Here is a 26,486-nt window from a genome sequence, read left to right as displayed (position 1 = left end):
GCTCACTGCTCTCTCTCAGGCGGGCTGGCTGCGGCGTACTGCTGGGGATGGACCGGCGGAGGAGAGCCAGCATCGCCCTCACCCTCAACTTCCTGTCCCTTCTCTTCTCCGTCACTGCCTTCTGCAGCAGCTACTGGTGCCAGGGGGTCCGCAAAGTGCCCAAACCCTTCTGCACCGGCCGAGCCCCCGAGAAGGCGGCGCACTGCATCCGCTACAACAGCTCCGACTCCAACGGCAGCGCCGTGCACTACTCCTGGGAGACCGGCGACGACAAGTTCATCGAGCGCAACTTCCATGCCGGGATCTGGTTCTCGTGTGAGGAGAACATCAGCGGAGACGGTGAGTGAGTGAGTGAGTGAGGGGAGAAGGTGAGGACCTGACCGGACACACTCAGCTCTGCTACATCAGACTCCACACTACTATATGACTGCTATACTACACCACTGTATAACTGTCAGATCTCATAGAACACACTCAGCCCTGCTACATCTGATGAACTCAACACTACTGTATGACTGCTAGCTCTCATAGAACACACTCAGTACTGCTATATCTTATTAACTCAACACTAGATTAGATGCATTAGATACACTCAGCACTGCTACATCTGACATATTCCATACTGCTGCATTAGATACACTCAGCTCTGCTACATCTGCTCGGATACGGACTGAGTTTATCAGATAAGGCAGATCTGACTTTGTTAAACACAGCAGAGCTGAATCTGACAACAGTTTTAGAAAGAAGTTAATGAGATGCTGTAGGACAAAGTACAGCGGATCAGATGTAGCAGAGCTGAGTATGTCAGACATTACAGAGCCGAGTTTATCTTTGATACTTTTCATACATTGCAAGCTAAGCATATCAGATGCAGTAGAGCCTACAGTGTGGATGTAGCAGTGCTGAGATCATCAGATGAAGCAGAGTTTACTATGTCACACGTGTAGTAGAGACTCCATGAGGTCTAGTGGGTTTGGATATGTCAGATGTAGTGGAGCTGAGTCTATCAAAAGTGCTGAGTCCATTTGATGTAGTCAAAATATCAGATGTAGTAGAGATGAGTATGTCACATGTAGTAGTGCTGGGATATTTAGATGTAGGAGAGCTGATTGTGTTAGATGTAGTGAAGATGAGTATGTCACATGTAATAGTGCTGGGATATTCAGATGCAGGAGAGCTGATTGTGTTAGATGTAGTAGAGATGAGTATGTCACATGTAGTAGAGATGAGTATGTCACATGTAGTAGAGCTGGGATATTTATATGTAGGAGAGCTGAGTGTGTTAGATGTAGTAGAGATGAGTATGTCACATGTAGTAGTGCTGGGATATTTACATGCAGGAGAGCTGAGTGTGTTAGATGTAGTAGAGATGAGTATGTCACGTGTAGTAGAGCTGATATTGCCAGTGATGAATGTTAGAGGATTCAGCAGAGTTTAGTTTGTCAGATGTAGTGATTTCTGCACCACTACATCTGACATATCCAACACCATTAGACCTCATGGAGTCTCTACTACACGTGTGACAAAGTAAACTCTGCTGCATCTGATGACCTCAGCACTGCTACATCCGCACTGTAGGCCCTGCTGCATCTGATATGCTTAGTAAGGTGTAACAAGTATCAATGAGAAACTCAGTTCTGTAATGTCTGACAAACTCATCTCTGCTATATCTGATACTCTGTAATTTGCCCTACAGCATCTGAATAGCTTCTGTTGTCAGATTCAGCTCTGCTGTGTCTTACAAAGTCAGCTCTTCCTCATCTGATAAAGTCAGCTCTTTTATATTTAGCCAATCCAGCTCTGCTATACCTGAATTCCGCATTTACAGTATCTCCCGGTTCTGATATATCCCCCACCCCCCGCACACAGCTCTGCTATACCTGAATCATTCCACATCTACAGTATCTCCCGGTCTGATATATCCCCCACACACAGCTCTGCTATATCTGAATAATTCCTCATCTACAGTATCTCCTAGTTCTGATATATCCCCCGCACACAGCTCTGCTATACCTGAATCATTCCGCATCTACAGTATTTCCCGGTCTGATATATCCCCCACACACAGCTCTACTATACCTGAATCATTCCTCATCTACAGTATCTCCTGGTTCTGATATATCCCCCGCCCCCCGCACACAGCTCTGCTATACCTGAATCATTCCACATCTACAGTATCTCCCGGTCTGATATATCCCCCGCACACAGCTCTGCTATATCTGAATCATTCCTCATCTACAGTATCTCCTGGTTCTGATATATCCCCCGCACACAGCTCTGCTATACCTGAATCATTCAGTATCAACAGTATCTCCCGGTTCTGATATATCCCCCGCACACAGCTCTGCTATACCTGAATCATTCAGTATCTACAGTATCTCCCGATCTGATATATCCCCCGCACACAGCTCTGCTATACCTGAATCATCCCGCATCTACAGTATCTCCCGGTTCTGATTATATCCCCCGCACACAGCTCTGCTATACCTGAATCATCCCGCATCTACAGTATCTCCCGGTTCTGATTATATCCCCCGCACACAGCTCTGCTATACCTGAATCATTCCATTTCTACAGTATCTCCCAGTTCTGATATATCTCCCGCACACAGCTCTGCTATACCTGAATCATTCAGTATCTACAGTATCTCCCGGTTCTGATATATCCCCCGCACACAGCTCTGCTATACCTGAATCATTCCGCATCTACAGTATCTCCTGGTTCTGATATATCCCCCGCTCACAGCTCTGCTATACCTGAATCATTCCGCATCTACAGTATCTCCCAGTTCTGATATATCCCCCGCACACAGCTCTGCTATACCTGAAACATTCCGTATCTACAATATCTCCCAGTTCTGATATATTCCCCCGCACACAGCTCTGCTATACCTGAATCATTCCGCATCTACAGTATCTCCCGGTTCTGATATATCCCCCACACACAGCTCTGCTATACCTGAATCATTCCGCATCTACAGTATCTCCTGGTTCTGATATATCCCCCACACACAGCTCTGCTATACCTGAATCATTCCGCATCTACAGTATCTCCTGGTTCTGATATATCCCCCGCACACAGCTCTGCTATACCTGAATCATTCCTCATCTGCAGTATCTCCTGGTTCTGATATATCCCCCGCACACAGCTCTGCTATACCTGAATCATTCAGTGTCTACAGTATCTCCCGGTCTGATATATCCCCCGTACACAGCTCTGCTATACCTGAATCATTCCGCATCTACAGTATCTCCCGGTTCTGATATATCCCCCGTACACAGCTCTGCTATAGCTGAATCATTCCGCATCTACAGTATCTCCTGGTTCTGATATATCCCCCGCACACAGCTATGCTATATCTGAATCATTCCGCATCTACAGTATCTCCCGGTCTGATATATCCCCCGCACACAGCTCTGCTATATCTGAATCATTCCTCATCTACAGTATCTCCTGGTTCTGATATATCCCCCACCCCCCGCACACAGCTCTGCTATACCTGAATCATTCCGCATCTACAGTATCTCCCGGTCTGATATATCCCCCGCACACAGCTCTACTATACCTGAATCATTCCTCATCTACAGTATCTCCTGGTTCTGATATATCCCCCGCCCCCCGCACACAGCTCTGCTATACCTGAATCATTCCGCATCTACAGTATCTCCTGGTTCTGATATATCCCCCGCACACAGCTCTGCTATATCTGAATCATTCCTCATCTACAGTATCTCCCGGTTCTGATATATCCCCCGCACACAGCTCTGCTATACCTGAATCATTCCGCATCTACAGTATCTCCCGATCTGATATATCCCCCGCACACAGCTCTGCTATACCTGAATCATTCCGCATCTACAGTATCTCCCGGTTCTGATTATATCCCCCGCACACAGTTCTGCTATACCTAAATCATTCCATATCTACAGTATCTCCCAGTTCTGATATATCTCCCGCACACAGCTCTGCTATACCTGAATCATTCCGTATCTACAATATCTCCCAGTTCTGATATATCCCCCGCACACAGCTCTGCTATACCTGAATCATTCCGCATCTACAGTATCTCCCGGTCTGATATATCCCCGGCACACAACTCTGCTATACCTGAATCATTCCGCATCTACAGTATCTCCCGGTTCTGATATATCCCCCGCACACAGCTCTGCTATACCTGAATCATTCCGCATCTACAGTATCTCCTGGTTCTGATATATCCCCCGCACACAGCTCTGCTATACCTGAATCATTCCGCATCTACAGTATCTCCTGGTTCTGATATATCCCCCGCACACAGCTCTGCTATACCTGAATCATTCAGTATCTACAGTATCTCCCGGTCTGATATATCCCCCGTACACAGCTCTGCTATACCTGAATCATTCCGCATCTACAGTATCTCCCGGTTCTGATATATCCCCCGCACACAGCTCTGCTATACCTGAATCATTCCGCATCTACAGTATCTCCTGGTTCTGATATATCCCCCGCACACAGCTCTGCTATACCTGAATCATTCAGTATCTACAGTATCTCCCGGTCTGATATATCCCCCGTTCACAGCTCTGCTATACCTGAATCATTCCGCATCTACAGTATCCCCTGGTTCTGATATATCCCCCGCACACAGCTCTGCTATACCTGAATCATTCCTCATCTACAGTATCTCCTGGTTCTGATATATCCCCCGCACACAGCTCTGCTATACCTGAATCATTCCGCATCTACAGTATCTCCCGGTCTGATATATCCCCCGCACACAGCTCTACTATACCTGAATCATTCCTCATCTACAGTATCTCCTGGTTCTGATATATCCCCCGCCCCCCGCACACAGCTCTGCTATACCTGAATCATTCCGTATCTACAGTATCTCCTGGTTCTGATATATCCCCCGCACACAGCTCTGCTATATCTGAATCATTCCTCATCTACAGTATCTCCTGGTTCTGATATATCCCCCGCACACAGCTCTGCTATACCTGAATCATTCAGTATCTACAGTATCTCCCGGTTCTGATATATCCCCCGCACACAGCTCTGCTATACCTGAATCATTCCGCATCTACAGTATCTCCCGATCTGATATATCCCCCGCACACAGCTCTGCTATACCTGAATCATTCCGCATCTACAGTATCTCCCGGTTCTGATTATATCCCCCGCACACAGTTCTGCTATACCTGAATCATTCCATATCTACAGTATCTCCCGGTTCTGATATATCCCCCGCACACAGCTCTGCTATACCTGAATCATTCCGCATCTACAGTATCCCCTGGTTCTGATATATCCCCGGCACACAGCTCTGCTATACCTGAATCATTCAGTATCTACATTATCTCCCGGTTCTGATATATCCCCCGCACACAGCTCTGCTATACCTGAATCATTCCGTATCTACAATATCTCCCAGTTCTGATATATCCCCCGCACACAGCTCTGCTATACCTGAATCATTCCGCATCTACAGTATCTCCTGGTTCTGATATATCCCCCGCACACAGCTCTGCTATACCTGAATCATTCCGCATCTACAGTATCTCCTGGTTCTGATATATCCCCCGCACACAGCTCTGCTATACCTGAATCATTCAGTATCTACAGTATCTCCCGGTCTGATATATCCCCCGTACACAGCTCTGCTATACCTGAATCATTCCGCATCTACAGTATCCCCTGGTTCTGATATATCCCCGGCACACAGCTCTGCTATACCTGAATCATTCAGTATCTACATTATCTCCCGGTTCTGATATATCCCCCGCACACAGCTCTGCTATACCTGAATCATTCCGTATCTACAGTATCTCCCGGTTCTGATATATCCCCCGCACACAGCTCTGCTATACCTGAATCATTCCGCATCTACAGTATCTCCTGGTTCTGATATATCCCCCGCACACAGCTCTGCTATACCTGAATCATTCCGCATCTACAGTATCTCCTGGTTCTGATATATCCCCCGCACACAGCTCTGCTATACCTGAATCATTCAGTATCTACAGTATCTCCCGGTCTGATATATCCCCCGTACACAGCTCTGCTATACCTGAATCATTCCGCATCTACAGTATCTCCCGGTTCTGATATATCCCCCGCACACAGCTCTGCTATACCTGAATCATTCCGCATCTACAGTATCTCCTGGTTCTGATATATCCCCCGCACACAGCTCTGCTATACCTGAATCATTCAGTATCTACAGTATCTCCCGGTCTGATATATCCCCCGTACACAGCTCTGCTATACCTGAATCATTCCGCATCTACAGTATCCCCTGGTTCTGATATATCCCCCGCACACAGCTCTGCTATACCTGAATCATTCCTCATCTACAGTATCTCCTGGTTCTGTTATATAGTCCCCACACACAACTCTGCTATACCTGAATCATTCCGCATCTACAGTATCTCCCAGTTCTGATATATCCCCCGCACACAGCTCTGCTATACCTGAATCATTCCTCATCTACAGTATCTCCTGGTTCTGATATATCCCCCGCACACAGCTCTGCTATACCTGAATCATTCAGTATCTACAGTATCTCCCGGTCTGATATATCCCCCGTACACAGCTCTGCTATACCTGAATCATTCAGTATCTACATTATCTCCCGGTTCTGATATATCCCCCGCACACAGCTCTGCTATACCTGAATCATTCCGTATCTACAATATCTCCCAGTTCTGATATATCCCCCGCACACAGCTCTGCTATACCTGAATCATTCCGCATCTACAGTATCTCCCGGTCTGATATATCCCCGGCACACAGCTCTGCTATACCTGAATCATTCCGCATCTACAGTATCTCCCGGTTCTGATATATCCCCCGCACACAGCTCTGCTATACCTGAATCATTCCGCATCTACAGTATCTCCTGGTTCTGATATATCCCCCGCACACAGCTCTGCTATACCTGAATCATTCCGCATCTACAGTATCTCCTGGTTCTGATATATCCCCCGCACACAGCTCTGCTATACCTGAATCATTCAGTATCTACAGTATCTCCCGGTCTGATATATCCCCCGCACACAGCTCTACTATACCTGAATCATTCCTCATCTACAGTATCCCCTGGTTCTGATATATCCCCCGCACACAGCTCTGCTATACCTGAATCATTCCTCATCTACAGTATCTCCTGGTTCTGTTATATAGTCCCCACACACAACTCTGCTATACCTGAATCATTCCGCATCTACAGTATCTCCCAGTTCTGATATATCCCCCGCACACAGCTCTGCTATACCTGAATCATTCCTCATCTACAGTATCTCCTGGTTCTGATATATCCCCCGCACACAGCTCTGCTATACCTGAATCATTCAGTATCTACAGTATCTCCCGGTCTGATATATCCCCCGTACACAGCTCTGCTATACCTGAATCATTCCGCATCTACAGTATCTCCCGGTTCTGATATATCCCCCGCACACAGCTCTGCTATACCTGAATCATTCCGCATCTACAGTATCTCCTGGTTCTGATATATCCCCCGCACACAGCTCTGCTATACCTGAATCATTCAGTATCTACAGTATCTCCCAGTCTGATATATCCCCCGTACACAGCTCTGCTATACCTGAATCATTCCGCATCTACAGTATCCCCTGGTTCTGATATATCCCCCGCACACAGCTCTGCTATACCTGAATCATTCCTCATCTACAGTATCTCCTGGTTCTGTTATATAGTCCCCGCACACAACTCTGCTATACCTGAATCATTCCGCATCTACAGTATCTCCCAGTTCTGATATATCCCCCGCACACAGCTCTGCTATACCTGAATCATTCCTCATCTACAGTATCTCCCAGTTCTGATATATCCCCCGCACACAGCTCTGCTATACCTGAATCATTCCTCATCTACAGTATCTCCTGGTTCTGATATATCCCCCGCACACAGCTCTGCTATACCTGAATCATTCCTCATCTACAGTATCTCCTGGTTCTGTTATATAGTCCCCGCACACAACTCTGCTATACCTGAATCATTCCGCATCTACAGTATCTCCCAGTTCTGATATATCCCCCGCACACAGCTCTGCTATACCTGAATCATTCCTCATCTACAGTATCTCCCAGTTCTGATATATCCCCCGCACACAGCTCTGCTATACCTGAATCATTCCTCATCTACAGTATCTCCCGGTCTGATATATCCCCCGTACACAGCTCTGCTATACCTGAATCATTCAGTATCTACATTATCTCCCGGTTCTGATATATCCCCCGCACACAGCTCTGCTATACCTGAATCATTCCGTATCTACAATATCTCCCAGTTCTGATATATCCCCCGCACACAGCTCTGCTATACCTGAATCATTCCGCATCTACAGTATCTCCCGGTCTGATATATCCCCGGCACACAGCTCTGCTATACCTGAATCATTCCGCATCTACAGTATCTCCCGGTTCTGATATATCCCCCGCACACAGCTCTGCTATACCTGAATCATTCCGCATCTACAGTATCTCCTGGTTCTGATATATCCCCCGCACACAGCTCTGCTATACCTGAATCATTCCGCATCTACAGTATCTCCTGGTTCTGATATATCCCCCGCACACAGCTCTGCTATACCTGAATCATTCAGTATCTACAGTATCTCCCGGTCTGATATATCCCCCGCACACAGCTCTACTATACCTGAATCATTCCTCATCTACAGTATCCCCTGGTTCTGATATATCCCCCGCACACAGCTCTGCTATACCTGAATCATTCCTCATCTACAGTATCTCCTGGTTCTGTTATATAGTCCCCACACACAACTCTGCTATACCTGAATCATTCCGCATCTACAGTATCTCCCAGTTCTGATATATCCCCCGCACACAGCTCTGCTATACCTGAATCATTCCTCATCTACAGTATCTCCTGGTTCTGATATATCCCCCGCACACAGCTCTGCTATACCTGAATCATTCAGTATCTACAGTATCTCCCGGTCTGATATATCCCCCGTACACAGCTCTGCTATACCTGAATCATTCCGCATCTACAGTATCTCCCAGTTCTGATATATCCCCCGCACACAGCTCTGCTATACCTGAATCATTCCGCATCTACAGTATCTCCTGGTTCTGATATATCCCCCGCACACAGCTCTGCTATACCTGAATCATTCAGTATCTACAGTATCTCCCAGTCTGATATATCCCCCGTACACAGCTCTGCTATACCTGAATCATTCCGCATCTACAGTATCCCCTGGTTCTGATATATCCCCCGCACACAGCTCTGCTATACCTGAATCATTCCTCATCTACAGTATCTCCTGGTTCTGTTATATAGTCCCCGCACACAACTCTGCTATACCTGAATCATTCCGCATCTACAGTATCTCCCAGTTCTGATATATCCCCCGCACACAGCTCTGCTATACCTGAATCATTCCTCATCTACAGTATCTCCCAGTTCTGATATATCCCCCGCACACAGCTCTGCTATACCTGAATCATTCCTCATCTACAGTATCTCCTGGTTCTGATATATCCCCCGCACACAGCTCTGCTATACCTGAATCATTCCTCATCTACAGTATCTCCTGGTTCTGTTATATAGTCCCCGCACACAACTCTGCTATACCTGAATCATTCCGCATCTACAGTATCTCCCAGTTCTGATATATCCCCCGCACACAGCTCTGCTATACCTGAATCATTCCTCATCTACAGTATCTCCCAGTTCTGATATATCCCCCGCACACAGCTCTGCTATACCTGAATCATTCCTCATCTACAGTATCTCCCAGTTCTGATATATCCCCCGCACACAGCTCTGCTATACCTGAATCATTCCTCATCTACAGTATCTCCTGGTTCTGATATATCCCCCGCACATAGCTCTGCTATACCTGAATCATTCCGCATCTACAGTGTCTCCCACTAGTAAGCAACATCTTTGGCGGCCACTGGTGACGAGCAGCTTCAGCCATCCTGGAGGTTTTGGTTGGAGGACACTTCAGGACACGTCTTCACCAGGCGTGCAGGAGATGTAGTGTCTGCACCAGTCACTAAATACTAAACCAATAGTTCTCCTGATATACACTCACCGGCCACTTTATTAGGTACACCATGCTAGTAACGGGTTGGACCCCCTTTTGCCTTCAGAACTGCCTCAATTCTTCGTGGCATAGATACAACAAGGTGCTGGAAGCATTCCTAAGAGATTTTGGTCCATATTGACATGATGGCATCACACAGTTGCCGCAGATTTGTCGGCTGCACATCCATGATGCGAATCTCCCGTTCCACCACATCCCAAAGATGCTCCTCTATTGGATTGAGATCTGGTGACTGTGGAGGCCATTGGAGTACAGTGAACTCATTGTCATGTTCAAGAAACCAGTCTGAGATGATTCCAGCTTTATGACATGGCATTGCATTATCCTGCTGAAAGTAGCCATCAGATGTTGGGTACATTGTGGTCATAAAGGGATGGACATGGTCAGCAACAATACTCAGGTAGGCTTTGGCGTTGCAACGATGCTCAATTGGTACCAAGGGGCCCAAAGAGTGCCAAGAAAATATTCCCCACACCATGACACCACCACCACCAGCCTGAACCGTTGATACAAGGCAGGATGGCTCCATGCTTTCATGTTGTTGACGCCAAATTCTGACCCTACCATCCGAATGTTGCAGCAGAAATCGAGACTCATCAGACCAGGCAACGTTTTTCCAATCTTCAATTGTCCAATTTCGATGAGCTTGTGCAAATTGTAGCCTCAGTTTCCTGTTCTTAGCTGAAAGGAGTGGCACCCGGTGTGGTCTTCTGCTGCTGTAGCCCATCTGCCTCAAAGTTCGACGTACTGTGCGTTCAGAGATGCTCTTCTGGCTACCTTGGGTGTAACGGGTGGCTATTTGAGTCACTGTTGCCTTTCTATCAGCTCGAACCAGTCTGGCCATTCTCCTCTGACCTCTGGCATCAACAACGCATTTCCGCCCACAGAACTGCGGCTCACTGGATGTTTTTTCTTTTTCGGACCATTCTCTGTAAACCCTAGAGATGGTTGTGCGTGAAAATCCCAGTAGATCAGCAGTTTCTGAAATACTCAGACCAGCCCTTCTGGCACCAACAACCATGCCACGTTCAAAGGCACTCAAATCACCTTTCTTCCCCATACTGATGCTCGGTTTGAACTGCAGGAGATTGTCTTGACCATGTCTACATGCCTAAATGCACTGAGTTGCCGCCATGTGATTGGCTGATTAGAAATTAAGTGTTAACGAGCAGTTGGACAGGTGTACCTAATAAAGTGGCCGGTGAGTGTATAAGGCAGCACAGTCAGCTCTGCTAAGCTTTACTGAGAAATAACAGCTATCAAAAATAAATGCAGCTTTGGGTGTGACTAGAGCAGAAAATATGTCATAGCTCATGATGAACATGATGCAATATATACAAAGCGCAGAGACAGGAAGCTTGGAAACTCAGAATGCAGCTCTGGATGTGACTGGAGTATAATACATGTAATTTGCTGTATTGTTACCTATATCATGGTACGTTACAGGATATTCTCTACATCAGGGAGGAGAGTGGCTCTGACTGCTGCTCTGTGTAAGTGCAGCTTTGGATGTGATTGGAGGATATCACTGCCAGACCACTGTAATACTGTTATAATGGATCCCGCACTGACCGTTCCAGTATTTACATTACAGGAGACAAAATCATTGATTTTATGTCACATTCGCCATTAACTGTGAGAGTAACGACCTGCCCAGCTCTGCGAGCGGCGGCGAGAGACCCCAGACTATAATCCGAGAGGAATGTAAAAGCGAATCACCAAGATAAATGAATCACCTGAAACCGGCAAATATGCCAACACACAGAGAGATACAGCGATATAGGATACAATGAGATACAGCGATATAGGATACAGCGAGATACAGCAATATAGCACACAGAGAGATACAGCGATATAGTATGCAGCGAGATATAGCGATATAGCATACAGTAAGATACAGCAATATAGCACACAGCGAGATACAGTGATATAGCATACAGCGAGATACAGCGATATAGCATACAGCGAGATACAGCGATATAGCATACAGCGAGATACAGCGATATAGCATACAGCGAGATACAGCGATATAGCATACAGCGAGATACAGCGATATAGCATACAGCGATATAGCATACAGCGAGATACAGCGATATAGCATACAGCGAGATACAGCGATATGGCATACAGAGAGATACAGCAATATAGCATATAGCAAGATACAGAAATATGGTATACAATGAGATACAGTAATATAGCATACAGCGAGATACAGCGATATAGCATACAGCGAGATACAGTGATATAGCATACAGCGAGATACAGTGATATAGCATACAGCGAGATACAGTGATATAGCATACAGCGAGATACAGCAATATAGCATACAGCGAGATACAGCGCTATAGGATACAGCAATATATGATACAGTGAAATACGGCAATGTAGGATACAGCGAGATACAGCAATATAGAATACATAGGAGCAGTATTATAGTAGTTATATTCTTGTACATAGCAGTAGTATTATAGTAGTTATATTCCTGTACATAGGAGCAGTATTATAGTAGTTATATTCTTGTACATAGGAGTAGTATTATAGTAGTTATATTCCTGTACATAGGAGCAGTATTATAGTAGTTATATTCTTGTACATAGGGGGCAGTATTATAGTAGTTATATTCTTGTACATAGGAGCAGTATTATAGTAGTTATATTCCTGTACATAGGAGCAGTATTATAGTAGTTATATTCTTGTACATAGGAGTAGTATTATAGTAGTTATATTCTTGTACATAGGAGGTAGTATTATAGTAGTTATATTCTTGTACATAGGAGCAGTATTATAGTAGTTATATTCTTGTACATAGGGGGCAGTATTATAGTAGTTATATTCCTGTACATAGGAGCAGTATTATAGTAGTTATATTCTTGTACATAGGAGTAGTATTATAGTAGTTATATTCTTGTACATAGGAGTAGTATTATAGTAGTTATATTCTTGTACATAGGAGGTAGTATTATAGTAGTTATATTCTTGTACATAGGAGCAGTATTATAGTAGTTATATTCTTGTACATAGGGGGCAGTATTATAGTAGTTATATTCTTGTACATAGGAGCAGTATTATAGTAGTTATATTCTTGTACATAGGAGTAGTATTATAGTAGTTATATTCCTGTACATAGGAGCAGTATTATAGTAGTTATATTCTTGTACATAGGGGGCAGTATTATAGTAGTTATATTCTTGTACATAGGAGCAGTATTATAGTAGTTATATTCCTGTACATAGGAGCAGTATTATAGTAGTTATATTCTTGTACATAGGAGTAGTATTATAGTAGTTATATTCTTGTACATAGGAGGTAGTATTATAGTAGTTATATTCTTGTACATAGGAGTAGTATTATAGTAGTTATATTCCTGTACATAGGAACAGTATTATAGTAGTTATATTCTTGTACATAGGAGCAGTATTATAGTAGTTATATTCTTGTACATAGGAGTAGTATTATAGTAGTTATATTCTTGTACATAGGAGCAGTATTATAGTAGTTATATTCCTGTACATAGGAGCAGTATTATAGTAGTTATATTCTTGTACATAGGAGTAGTATTATAGTAGTTATATTCTTGTACATAGGAGGTAGTATTATAGTAGTTATATTCTTGTACATAGGAGCAGTATTATAGTAGTTATATTCCTGTACATAGGAGCAGTATTATAGTAGTTATATTCTTGTACATAAGAGCAATATTATAGTAGTTATATTCTAGTACATAGGAGGTAGTATTACAGTAGTTATATTCTTGTACATAGGAGTAGTATTATAGTAGTTATATTCCTGTACATAGGAGCAGTATTATAGTAGTTATATTCTTGTACATAGGAGCAGTATTATAGTAGTTATATTCTTGTACATAGGAGCAGTATTATAGTAGTTATATTCTTGTACATAGGAGCAGTATTATAGTAGTTATATTCTTGTATATAGGGGCAGTATTATAGTAGTTATATTATTCTATATTTGATATATGTAATAGATAATATCCTCCATTTCTTAGATAGTAATTACTATATTCTCCATAGCTGTGGCTTTCCATCATTTCTCTTGATTGACACCTATGGATTGTAGAAGCTTTTCTCACATATTACTGTTGGTTTTGGAGATTACTCGGTTATTTCAGTCAGTACAGTTAATACCTGGATTATGTGACTACTGTTTATTACAATAAAAGCTCCATGTTATAACAATGTGATGTAAATCAGGATCAATAACCAGTAATCCCACTATCCAAGCAGTACGGTCAGCTGTATCCATGATGGGAAATGTTACACATGGTAGCGGTTAGTGCAGCAGCTCAGCAGACAGTATCACACGGGATAGAGTGACTCCTTATAAGACTACTTCAGTACTTCACTGTATACAGTGATATATACCACACTGGTATAACCTGGGCATCTCCTATATATAATTATATATGTACAGCTGGTATCTATTATACATCTTGTATATAGTGATATGGACCATGCCGATATAACCTGGGTATCTCCTGTATATATAGTATATAGTAGAGGGGTTTCGTCTCCAGGAGGTATATACTATAGTTCTATATATTGACTGGCAGTGTTAACCATCGCGCGGTCTCTATACCAACCGCTGTATTTTTAACCCTTTCCTTCCCTCTGTCAGCCTATAGTGGTGTACGGATGTCTGGCGGATCACTGGCACATCAGGGGTTACAGGCGTAGTTTGTTCGGGTCTCGCACTTGTTCCCCTACACAAATCCTTTGATCTTTTCTATACAACACTGAATGAATAGAGGAATTAATGAATGAGGGTGGACTGGTGGGAGGAGGGGGCGCTGGGAGTCACCTGGATCCTATTATACAGATTTTAGGGCTTTGGTGAGATCATTATGTAAAATAGTTCCCCATATTTAATAGGATTCGAGGATCTCCATTGTTTTTCTGCCCCTGAATAGATTATTTCTCACTACGTAAGATTCCAATTGCAAGAAACTGAGATCGTCTAGGGCCAAAATCTGCAAAACCATCCGACCTGGGAACACGTCTGATCTGCTTAGGTACATGGACCACTACTGAAGACCATGGCTGTTGTAGGGTAACCCCTCACATCCATCCTCAGAGTCAGAGCTTTAGGTGTGCAGTGGGGTGGAAGGTCGGCCATCTTGTACCACCAGGCCTATAGCACCAAGTTACTGTGTGCGACCTTCTGAGGGGCTAGGTACCTCCTTTCAGGTGGGGCGATTCCCAGGTTAGAAAGGTGAGCCCTTTAACCCTATGTGCACATTTACTCATTGGCTCAGCTGCGGGGGCTTCTAGAATGAGATGCTTTCCGCTCCCCAGAGGCTTCTTGATGGCACCATGGGGCCCAATTGTGACAAGTTTCCGATAACTCAGCCCCATTGATATTGAGCTCACAGGACACTTCAGCGAAGGAACAAAAAACAGATAATTAGATTTAATTGAGCCGGATCCCCAGGAAGTTTCCGGACATAACACAGTGAGCAGGTTTTGGATGAGGTGGTGGAATCTGGTGCCAAGTCCTCCTTGTTGTGTAGACGCACAGCTCTCCGTGCGAGGTGGACAGAGCGGCAGCTGAGACGAGAGACATCCAAGATCTGTATGTACAGCTGGCAATGGCGTCTCTGGCAGGCGGCTCCATCCTCATTCCCTCCTGTTTACATCTCTCAATATCAGGCGTTATCAGCATGTACTAAACTATCCTGAAATACTCTGTGCTCCTTCCACTATATAATGTTCAGTATGTGACCTCCCATCAGCTCACGCCTCTCCTGAAATACTCTGTGCTGCTGGGAACCCTGCTACTTCCATTATATGACCTTCAATATGTGACCTCCCATCAGCACATTCCTCTCCTGAAATCCTCTGTGCTGCATGTGACCCTGCTTCTTTCCCTATATAGCTTTGAATGTGTGGTCAGGGGTGTACCCACCATAGAGGCGGCCATTGCTACTACTACGAGGCCCCTGTAGAGACTGGGCCCGTTCTAGGGGGAGATGTCCCTTAGTCTTGGGGCCTGTGGTTGCAGGCGATGGGGTATGTGCTGGTGTCAGGCAGCTCTTGTAAAGGGAGTCCTTTTTCTCCTTGCTCCGGGGCCTCCACTTCTGTGACTACCCTGACTCTCTCTTGCCCCGCTACAGCCTGATATGTAATCCAGGACTTGTCATGAGATGATTCCACCATTGCTCCCGGTGTTTAATATGTGTGGTTATTACGCTCCCAGGCTATTACGCCAGTACTGAGCTATTATAACGTCTCGTGTCGGACGACGACGGGTTTTGAATTTTCATTTCCCCAATGCACATATTAAAGCAGCTGGAATAATTGTCTTCTGCTGATTCCTAATCCTCAGACCCCTCAGAGATCCAGCCCGTCTCATCGGCAGCATGCATTATAGATGACCAATATTGCAGGAGCAGCCAGCCTCGAAATATTGAAGCCGTTATTACTGGGAGTGCGGAGGAGCTCAGCTTATCCACATGGACGGATCCTGTCTATTGGTCTATGGCTCCGTCTATTGTCACAGGGTCTACAACCTTCAGTTCTCCTTCCTGTAAAATCTGGGAGAATTCATGGTGGGCTACCTTCAAAGGAGGGTCATGGTCCAAACAAGACTTGTAGGGTTAACAATGGGGTCAGCAATAAACCCTGCTCCTGCATTTTGGAAGCTGTCAAGCTGGCCTGTCGCTGAACTTATTCCTCACACTGTGCCTGTGATTGTTCCGGCATCTCAGCAGCTTGCTGTGACGCCATATAATGAGTGTGTTGTTGGCGTCGATGAGACCTGTCAGCTCTGCTTGAGGAGAACTCTGTGACTTCTGGTTCCTTCATTGCTCTCCTTGTTTTAGAATTTTGTGACAAATTAGATTTTCTTTTTCCCGGCATGTTTAAATGTAGCAAACTGCGAAAATGGATTAAAGGTGTTTTCCCATCCAGTGTGACAGCACAGCCTGAAGCAGATCAGATAATATGCAAATGCATGTACAGAATGGACTGAGGGTTATTGTGTGTTTACACAGAGAGATAACAGCCCTGGCTTTATCAGAAGCTGCAATAAGGCTGCTGCAGGAGCAGTGAAATATAGTATGTGAACATAAATTCATAACAGTCGTGAAGCCATGTCATTTACCGTGATAAAGAGTAGCCGATGTGTTAATCCAGGTTACAAACTATCTATGTGCCAAATTTCATCCAAATCCGTTCAGCCGTTTTTGCGTGATTGAGGAAGTCGGATCTTCTAGATCTTTTATTTTCTGCTCATGTCTTCTTTATTTGGTGATATATTTTTTTGGATTGTGTTACACAAAGATTTACACAAAAAATTACATCAAGGGTTCAGGTCTTGTCCCAATGAAGAGCCAGCGAATTATCAGTGACAGGAAGGCGACGGCGAGTCCCATGTTCAATCACAAGCAGGGCCGGGGTCAATGGACAAGTCAATGGATCGGGGGAATGAAACAGATTTCTTCTGGGATGGAAGTGTCACTAATGGTTTCCATGATGGATCAGGAGAGAAGCAGGGACGTTATGTACCAAGCACATTTATGCTAATTCTCCTCAGCTAGGTCCTGTCGAGGCGCCCCCTGTCTGAGAGTATTAGGTCACACAATATTATATATGGACCAAGGGGTGGACCCAACAACCAAAACCAAGTGATAACATCACCGTCACCAATACACTATAATTGTATAACCATAAATAGGAAAATAATTATCTATCTTCTATCTATCTATCTATCTATCTATCTATCTTCTATCTATCTATCTATCTATCTATCTATCTATCTATCTATCTATCTATCTCCTATCTATCTATCTATCTATCTCCTATCTATCTATATATCTCCTATCTATCTATCTATCTATCTATCTATCTATCTATCTCCTATCTATCTATCTCCTATCTATCTATATATCTCCTATCTATCTATCTATCTATCTATCTATCTATCTATCTTCTATCTATCTATCTATCTATCTATCTATCTATCTATCTATCTATCTCCTATCTATCTATCTGTCTATCTTCTATCTATCTATCTATCTATCTATCTATCTATCTATCTATCTATCTCCTATCTATCTGTCTATCATCTATCTATCTGTCTATCTTCTATCTATCTATCTATCTATCTATCTATCTCCTATCTATCTATATATCTCCTATCTATCTATCTATCTATCTATCTATCTATCTCCTATCTATCTATCTATCTATCTATCTATCTATCTATCTATCTATCTCCTATCTATCTGTCTATCATCTATCTATCTATCTATCTATCTATCTATCTATCTATCTATCTATCTGCTATCTATCTCTCTATCTATCTATCTCCTAGCTATCTATCTCCTATCTATCTATCTCTCTATCTATCTCCTATCTATCTATCTATCTATCTATCTATCTATCTATCTATCTATCTATCCATCACTATTAATTGTCTTATATTTGATATTTTCTAGGTGAGAAATGCCGCAGCTTTATTACTCTCACGCCCCCTGCAGACCGAGGTGAGTGCTTATAGTTTTTCCTATAATTTCTGCTCAGTATTTGATCTTGTAAGGTCTTGAATATGAGGACTGAGCGGATCTGTCACCTGTAAGCTCAGCCAAAGAGACTCCGATCTACAATAGGAATCAGTGTCCCCTCTACGTGTCATATGCTGCCACCTGGTGGTCATTCCTCAGTGTGCAATGTCCAACAATAGGTACCCCAGACCCAATTCTAGCAGCTGCTCTGATGTAATAGTCACACCACCTCCATACCAACACTAACTACACGTGAGTAGATTTTTCCATTTAGGAGTCTGGGAAAGATGGGTGACACTGTCTGTCCAAGCTGTAATGATGGCTATGTGATTGTTTCCAGAAAAAGACTGAAAATAGCCATACAGAATATTACTACCTTGACAGGACACCTTCTTTTTGTTATTTGCACAGAAGCACTTCCCTGTTTCCAGTAATACTGCACAGTACCACTTCCCTGTATTATGCTGTTTCCACTTATACTGCACAGTACCACTTCCCCATGTTACGCTTCACAGTACCTCTGCATTGTTTCCACTATTTGCGGTACAACTTTTGATGTTTCCACTGTTTCCATTGCTTGCACTACACAGTACCACTTCCCTGTTTCCATCCCCTGCACAGTACCACTGCCCCGTTTCCACTCCCTGCACAGTACCACTTCCCCGTTTCCACCCCTGCACAGTACCACTGCCCCGTTTCCATCCCTTGCACAGTACCACTCCCCCGTTTCCACCCCCTGCACAGTACCACTTCCCTATTTCCATCCCTAGCACAGTACCACTTCCCCGTTTCCACTCCCTGCACAGTACCACTTCCCCGTTTCCACTCCCTGCACAGTACCACTTCCCCGTTTCCACCCCCTGCACAGTACCACTTCCCCGTTTCCACCCCCTGCACAGTACCACTTCCCCGTTTCCACCCCCTGCACAGTGCCACTTCCCCGTTTCCATCTCTCGCACAGTACCATTTCCCCGTTTCCACCCCCTGCACAGTACCACTTCCCCGTTTCCACCCCTGCACAGTACCACTTCCCCGTTTCCACCCCTGCACAGTACCACTCCCCCTTTTCCACCCCCTGCACAGTACCACTTCCCCGTTTCCACCCCTGCACAGTACCACTCCCCCGTTTCCACCCCCTGCACAGTACCACTTCCCCGTTTCCACCCCCTGCACAGTACCACTTCCCCGTTTCCACCCCCTGCACAGTACCACTTCCCCGTTTCCACCCCTGCACAGTGCCACTTCCCCGTTTCCATCTCTCGCACAGTGCCACTCCCCCGTTTCCACCCCCTGCACAGTACCACTTCCCCGTTTCCACCCCTGCACAGTACCACTTCCCCATTTCCATCCCTCGCACAGTACCACTTCTCCCGCAGATCTAGCTCTCCCCACCATCCAGGCAGGACACTGTAATGAGATCCATACTGCTGATCTTTATTGACTAGAAATTCCCATTAACTGGAATGAAAAATAACCAGGTCAAGAAAAATCGCCGCGCCAGCCGTTCTGGGCTCTAGCGAGTCGTGTTTATTGTGCTGGAAAGAGTCCGCTCCAGTATTATATCAGAATTACCATTTATATTGGGAGAGGCGCAGTCATCTGCCCCATCGCTGACTGATCGCCATTCCTCCTGGGACAACTTCTGAAATACCTGATATCACTTTTACTCCAGTCACAGCCAAAGCTGCATCTACTGGTTTAGGATCTGCCCAAAGTCCGAAAAAGGAAATGTAATAATTATACTACACGACATACAATAGCATGCAACAAAATCTCACTGTATTGTCAATGCAGATCTATGTGTGACTAGAGTATTACCCAGGTGCTGTGATGTAAAGTCTGAATACAATCTAATTATATTACTATAATATTATATCAGTGATGTCAGTCAGGGGGCGGGGCTGTGACTACCTCTCACACATGTCATTATATCAGTGATGTCAGTAACAGGGGGCGGGGCTGTGACTACCTCTCACACATGCCATTATATTATATCAGTGATGTCAGTATCAGGGGGCGGGGCTGTGACAACCTCTCAGACATGTCATTATATTATATCAGTGATGTCAGTAACAGGGGACGGGGCTGTGACAACCTCTCACAAATGTCATTATATTATATCAGTGATGTCATTAACAGGGGGCGGGGCTGTGACAACCTCTCACCATGTCATTATATTATATCAGTGATGTCAGTAACAGGGGGCGGGGCTGTGACAACCTCTCACCATGTCATTATATTATATCAGTGATGTCAGTAACAGGGGGCGGGGCTGTGACAACCTCTCACACATGCCATTATATTATATCAGTGATGTCATTAACAGGGGGCGGGGCTGTGACAACCTCTCACAAATGTCATTATATTATATCAGTGATGTCATTAACAGGGGGCGGGGCTGTGACAACCTCTCAGACATGTCATTATATTATATCAGTGATGTCAGTAACAGGGGGCGGGGCTGTGACAACCTCTCACCATGTCATTATATTATATCAGTGATGTCAGTAACAGGGGGCGGGGCTGTGACAACCTCTCACAAATGTCATTATATTATATCAGTGATGTCATTAACAGGGGGCGGGGCTGTGACAACCTCTCAGACATGTCATTATATTATATCCATGATGTCAGTATCAGGGGGCGGGGCTGTGACAACCTCTCAGACATGATACACAGGCTGGTTGTCAGTAGTAATAGATGCATTGCTGTGTGTTATTTCGTTTGCTGTGTCCCTGCCCAGGTGTCTTGTGGCTCTCCATTATCGCCGAGGTCTTGTACATCACGTTGCTCCTCACAGGGGTCAGCCTTATGTCGGTGGAGGTTTGTTATTATACCTCAGTCATTGATGGACTCAAGCTCAACGCCTTTGCTGCCATCTTTACTGTTTTATCAGGTGAGACGTCTTGAGATTCTTGAGCTATTTCTCGCTGGTGCCCAGACGAGCGTGGACGTGGCGTGAGATGCCACCACCGGGGCCTCCTGACATAGACCGGCCTCATATTTTGTACAATTTGTTCTTTCTCAGAGTTAATTATTTTTCCATGGAGGACACGATTAAGAGTAATTTATGATAACGATATTAAAATAGCAGCGAGTAACCATCGGATTTATGTCTCCTGAGCTCCAGAAGTTTCCACAAATTTTGGCTTCTTTTTTGGAAAATACAAAAGCCGTAGCCTACACACTAAATAATGGCTGACAAGGACGGCATGACTGGAGGATTTCCACTGCCAGAGTCTACACTGTCTAAACCGAGAAGCCATAGGGTGTGATATTTGGTGCACTGTGCACAGTTTGGGGGTTGGCATCACTACACAACCTTCTCCATGGTGGTCCTCCTCGTTGGCTGCTTCATCTCTCGCCTCGTCTGATCACACAGCCCTTCTGGGACCAGAGATTTGGGACCGTCTTCTAATGTATGGTGGTCCTATCTGTAGACCTTACCTAACATTCATAAGACAAACCTTAGAACTGGACACAATGGAAGAAGAGTCGAAATGGTCAAAGCTGAGCAATCTGACCTTAATCCAATGTGTATTTGCATCTATGAGCACATACAATGTAAAGTCATTGCCCACGACATAAGTGGTTCAGACTACGCCGCTGCCACCTGGTGGTGGAGCAGAGTGTGCGGGATGTTTGGGAAATTTTTCACTCTTTTGGGTTAAGGGGATGTCGTCACTCCATAGGGAGAGACCACCATTTAGAAGTGTGGAGTCTTATTAAGCCATTAGCGCTGTACTGTGCAAAGGAACATGGGAAGGATATGCAAATTTGTCTTCCATGATGTAATTAGGATGCCAGTGCCTCAGTCATGCAACCCAATAGAGGGCGCTCCCTGAGGATATGCAAATCTGTCTTCCATGATGTAATTAGGAAGACAGAGCCTCAGTCATGCAGCCCAATAGAGGGCGCTCCCTTTAACATCATGCCTGACCTTCCCAGAGGCCTTTGCTGCAATGATGTGGGATTTTACCAAGTACAGTCTCTCAGCCGAGGACAGCTGTTTCAATCTGATTGGATCTCTTCAACCGGGCGCAGAGAAGACTGACTTGGCAGAAGTGAGAGGCTTCTAGACAGGGTTAGGGGGATATCGTCACTCCTTAGGGAGAGACCACCATTTAGGTGTGTGGAGTCACTCCCTAATGAGTGAACGATATCCCTTTAACCCTGTCTAGACACCTCTCACCTCTGCCAAGTCAGTCTTCTCTGCGCCAGGCTGAAGAGATCCAATCAGATCGAAACAGCTGTCCTCGGCTGAGAGACTATACTTGGTAAAATCCCACATCATTGCATTGCAGCAAAGGCCTCGGGGAAGGTCGGGTATGATGTTAAAGGGAGCGCCCTCTATTGGGCTGCATGACTGAGGCACGATCTTCCTAATTACATCATGGAAGACAGATTTGCATATTCTTCCCATATCACTCTTCTTGGAAATAGAAGATAGAAGGCTATGAAGAGGTTAATTCCTAGTATTCTGTATTTTCCAGGGCTGCTTGGGATGGTTGCGCACATGATGTACACAACAGTGTTCCAGATGACGGTCAATCTTGGTCCAGAGGATTGGAGACCGCAGAACTGGGACTACGGCTGGTCCTACTGGTAAGGCGGCTAGAGTCAATGAACTTTTTGATAAAGTAACCAGAACTTTAGTCCGTCTGTTCTCTAAAGTGCAGACATGTTATGAAGTCTTTCTTTGTCCTGATCTGATCTGGTCCGGGGGGGTTTGGAATAAGCTTGAAGAGCGAAACATCTTCTGCATAGCTTATAGCTGAAAGTGAGGCCTGACGTCAGCGGGTCCATAGCGCCCCCAGCAGTCTCTCGCTCTGAAATTAGACAAGATATCATGTCCTGACTGGGAAATGACTTGCCAGTCTGTAATGAATTATCCGGAGCGTTCCCTCGGCACATGGAGATCAGACGCTTCCGGATAGTTCTGCACCTCTGCAGATTTCATTACTCAGCAGTTCCAAGTCTGCGAGGAATTTGCTTGAAGATGGAAAAACTCATTACACATTTTATCGACATCTTTTTGAAGTAGTTTCAATGTTGAAATTAGAAAAGTCTATTAAAAGGGGAAAAGATATCAAATCAGCAGAGACATGAATATGTACAGAGCGGAGGCAAATCTCACCGACATTACAGGGTATACAGACAATACCTACACCAGAGGTATATACATATATATATATATATATATATATATATATATATATCATTATATTACTGACGGTGCTTATACAGAAGAGGACGTATAACTTATACCAGCTGTATGTATATAATTATATATAGTATATACCCAGGTTATACCAGCATGGTCCATACCACTATATACAAGAAGGTATATATAACTTACACCGGCTGTACATATATAATTATATACAGTATATACCCAGGTTATACCAGAGTGGTCCATATCACTATATACAAGATGTATAACATATACCAGCTGTATATATATCATTATATACAGTATATACCCAGGTTATACCGGCATGGTCCATATCACTATATACAAGAAGATTTATAACTATATATCAGCTGTACGTATATAATTATATACAGTATATACCCAGGTTATACCGGATGGTCCATATCACTATATACAAGATGTATAACATATACCACCTGTACATATAGAATTATATATAGTATATACCCAGGTTATACCAGCATGGTCCATACCACTATATACAAGAAGGTATATATAACTTACACCGGCTGTACATATATAATTATATACAGTATATACCCAGGTTATACCGGATGGTCCATATCACTATATACAAGATGTATAACATATACCACCTGTACATATAGAATTATATATAGTATATACCCAGGTTATACCAGCATGGTCCATATCACTACATACAGGAGATATATAACTTATACCAGCTGTACATATATAACTATATACAGTATATACGCAGGCTATACTGGCATAGTCCATATCACTGTATATAAAATGCTTATGTTATATCAGCTATACAGTTATAATTTTATTGGAAATGAAGAAATATATTGTACTAATAAATTTGTCCTTTTTCTCATAGTTTGGCGTGGGGCTCATTCACATGCTGCATGGCGGCATCAGTAACAACTATCAATAGATACACAAAGACCATTCTGGAGTTCAAGCAGAGGAGACGGAACTTGGAAAGAAGTTTACAGAACAAGCAGAAAACACAGGAACAAGATGGCGCCCAGCCGGTGTGGGACATCTATATAAACACATTGCAGGGTAACAGAGAGGACTTTGTGGATTTATCGATAGCGGGGCAGAATCCCTCAAACTACGGAAATCTGAACCATTTCCCGTACACACACTGCGAGGAGTACTGCTAGTATCTGCTGCATTTCCTATCTCTGGCCATTATATACTGTTTTTTAATAAAATCATTCAATAGGCTTTCCGTAGGTCATGTCTTCTCTGCAATGGATTGCTAAGGCTTGGGCAAGTCTACGCCACTAATATTTTCCAGAATGTTCAATGTGCCTATAAGATGGATCTCCTGCTCCAATTCTTCAGCACGCTCAGGATTCTAGAGGAGCTGGGTGTGAGCCCTGGTGGAAGCAGTAATGGTGGCCATGTTGGTTGGTTCCCAGCTTTTGTGGATAGCGATATAAGTAAGAGTGGATGGTAAGATCAGCATATAGGTCCGATTATATCCAGTCAGTTTTGGATGGAGAGACACCACATAGTCATCTAGATATTCATGGAAGCAGATGGTCCAGTCATCTGACAACCCATCAACTTGGTTACACTCAGATTCTCTTCTTAAGTTCTTCAAAAGATTGAGTTATGTGGAGGAACAGATAGGACTGCGATGATGTCACTGCGTGATGTCACCTGTTGTTCGGCCAGGGTCCAAAGAGCCATTCAAGATCCAGGATGTTCCCTCCAGAGCAGGATTGATGTGCTCCTAAACCTCCCCGGAAGTCCTTAGTAATGGCATTGTAGGGTAAGGCTGGTGCCCCTTTTAGCGCAGCGTTTCTGGCCCGTGGGGCCTTAGACTAAAGGGGTTTTCTGTGCAAAAAAATCATTTTTTCAAAAGGTCTGTTAGTGTCATTAATGGGTTAATAAGTGCACCCAAATAGCGGTGTTTTCAGTGATGTCTGGGTCTCTCTGGGAGCTCCTGGCATCTTTGCATTTGTTTACATCGGCATTTTCCTGTTTGGCGTTTTCCTACAAATACCATGATGCCTTGGGCTTCACTCTAAGCTGAATCACACCACCTCCCTCTCTCCCTTCCTGTCTCCTTCCCCCTCCCAGTCTCACTGACAACCCCATCCCTGTTTTCCTATTACTAGCCCGTCCTACCTAACTCAACCCCCCCCCTCTCCACCCCATTATACTTACCTGTTTCCTGAGCACAGGACGTCACTTCTTCTGGACGTCCGGCACCTCCTCTTGACGTCTGCTAGCCGCCCACGCCTGCGCAATAGACCCGGGGTGCTGGCTACTGGCCCAGAAGTAGGGATGTCCCATGCTCAGAAGGTCTGGACTGGAAGACAGGTAAGTATGATGGTGTGGGGGTTTAGAATAGAAGACGTTCTGTTTCCCCCCTCCCGGAAATGGAACACCAAAATGTGCCTGGGGTGGTCACATGACCAGTTATTGTGGTGAACAACATGATGTACAAAATGTGCACCACAACCCCCGTTCTGTACCTCACTAACCTCATTGTCAAAGATGGGAGGAATGGGAACCAAGGGGAGCCGACATATTTATTACAACTCGTGTTTTCTGTTACAATGGAAATCCTCACCCGTTCTTGCCTGGCACAGACCTTCGTTCTGGCGCAGGGGTGTGTGTCAGATGTATGAAGCGGCTGTCTACGCCATTATTAAGACTGGTGTATGAAACGTCTCTAT

General features: G+C 44.4%; 1 protein-coding gene across 2 annotated transcripts; it reads left to right on the top strand.

Annotated features, from left to right (window-relative positions):
• Positions 1-25,002, top strand: GSG1L2 (GSG1 like 2). Of its 2 annotated transcripts, XM_075279518.1 has the most exons (5): positions 1-339; positions 18,540-18,587; positions 21,349-21,501; positions 23,099-23,210; positions 24,665-25,002. In XM_075279518.1, exons 1-5 carry the CDS (start codon positions 48-50, stop codon positions 24,954-24,956), a joined length of 897 nt encoding a protein of 298 aa, XP_075135619.1. In that variant the 5' UTR covers positions 1-47; the 3' UTR covers positions 24,957-25,002. The 2 variants fall into 2 exon arrangements, with proteins under 2 accessions (XP_075135619.1, XP_075135620.1); XM_075279519.1 differs by lacking the exon at positions 18,540-18,587.
• The last annotated feature ends 1,484 nt before the right edge of the window (positions 25,003-26,486 follow it).

This window comes from Leptodactylus fuscus, chromosome 6 (assembly GCF_031893055.1).
Source record: "Leptodactylus fuscus isolate aLepFus1 chromosome 6, aLepFus1.hap2, whole genome shotgun sequence".
Lineage (NCBI taxonomy): Eukaryota > Metazoa > Chordata > Amphibia > Anura > Leptodactylidae > Leptodactylus > Leptodactylus fuscus.
Note: the sequence above shows the minus strand (reverse complement) of the source record. Positions and strands in the feature narration are given on the sequence as shown.

Bases quoted from the DNA above. Each gene is read 5' to 3' on its own strand.
- GSG1L2 (XM_075279518.1), top strand. From the start codon at position 48: ATGGACCGGCGGAGGAGAGCCAGCATCGCCCTCACCCTCAACTTCCTG. The intron at 18,588-21,348 runs GTGAGTGCTTAT...GTCCCTGCCCAG, and splicing joins CACGCCCCCTGCAGACCGAG to GTGTCTTGTGGCTCTCCATT. The intron at 21,502-23,098 runs GTGAGACGTCTT...TGTATTTTCCAG, and splicing joins CATCTTTACTGTTTTATCAG to GGCTGCTTGGGATGGTTGCG.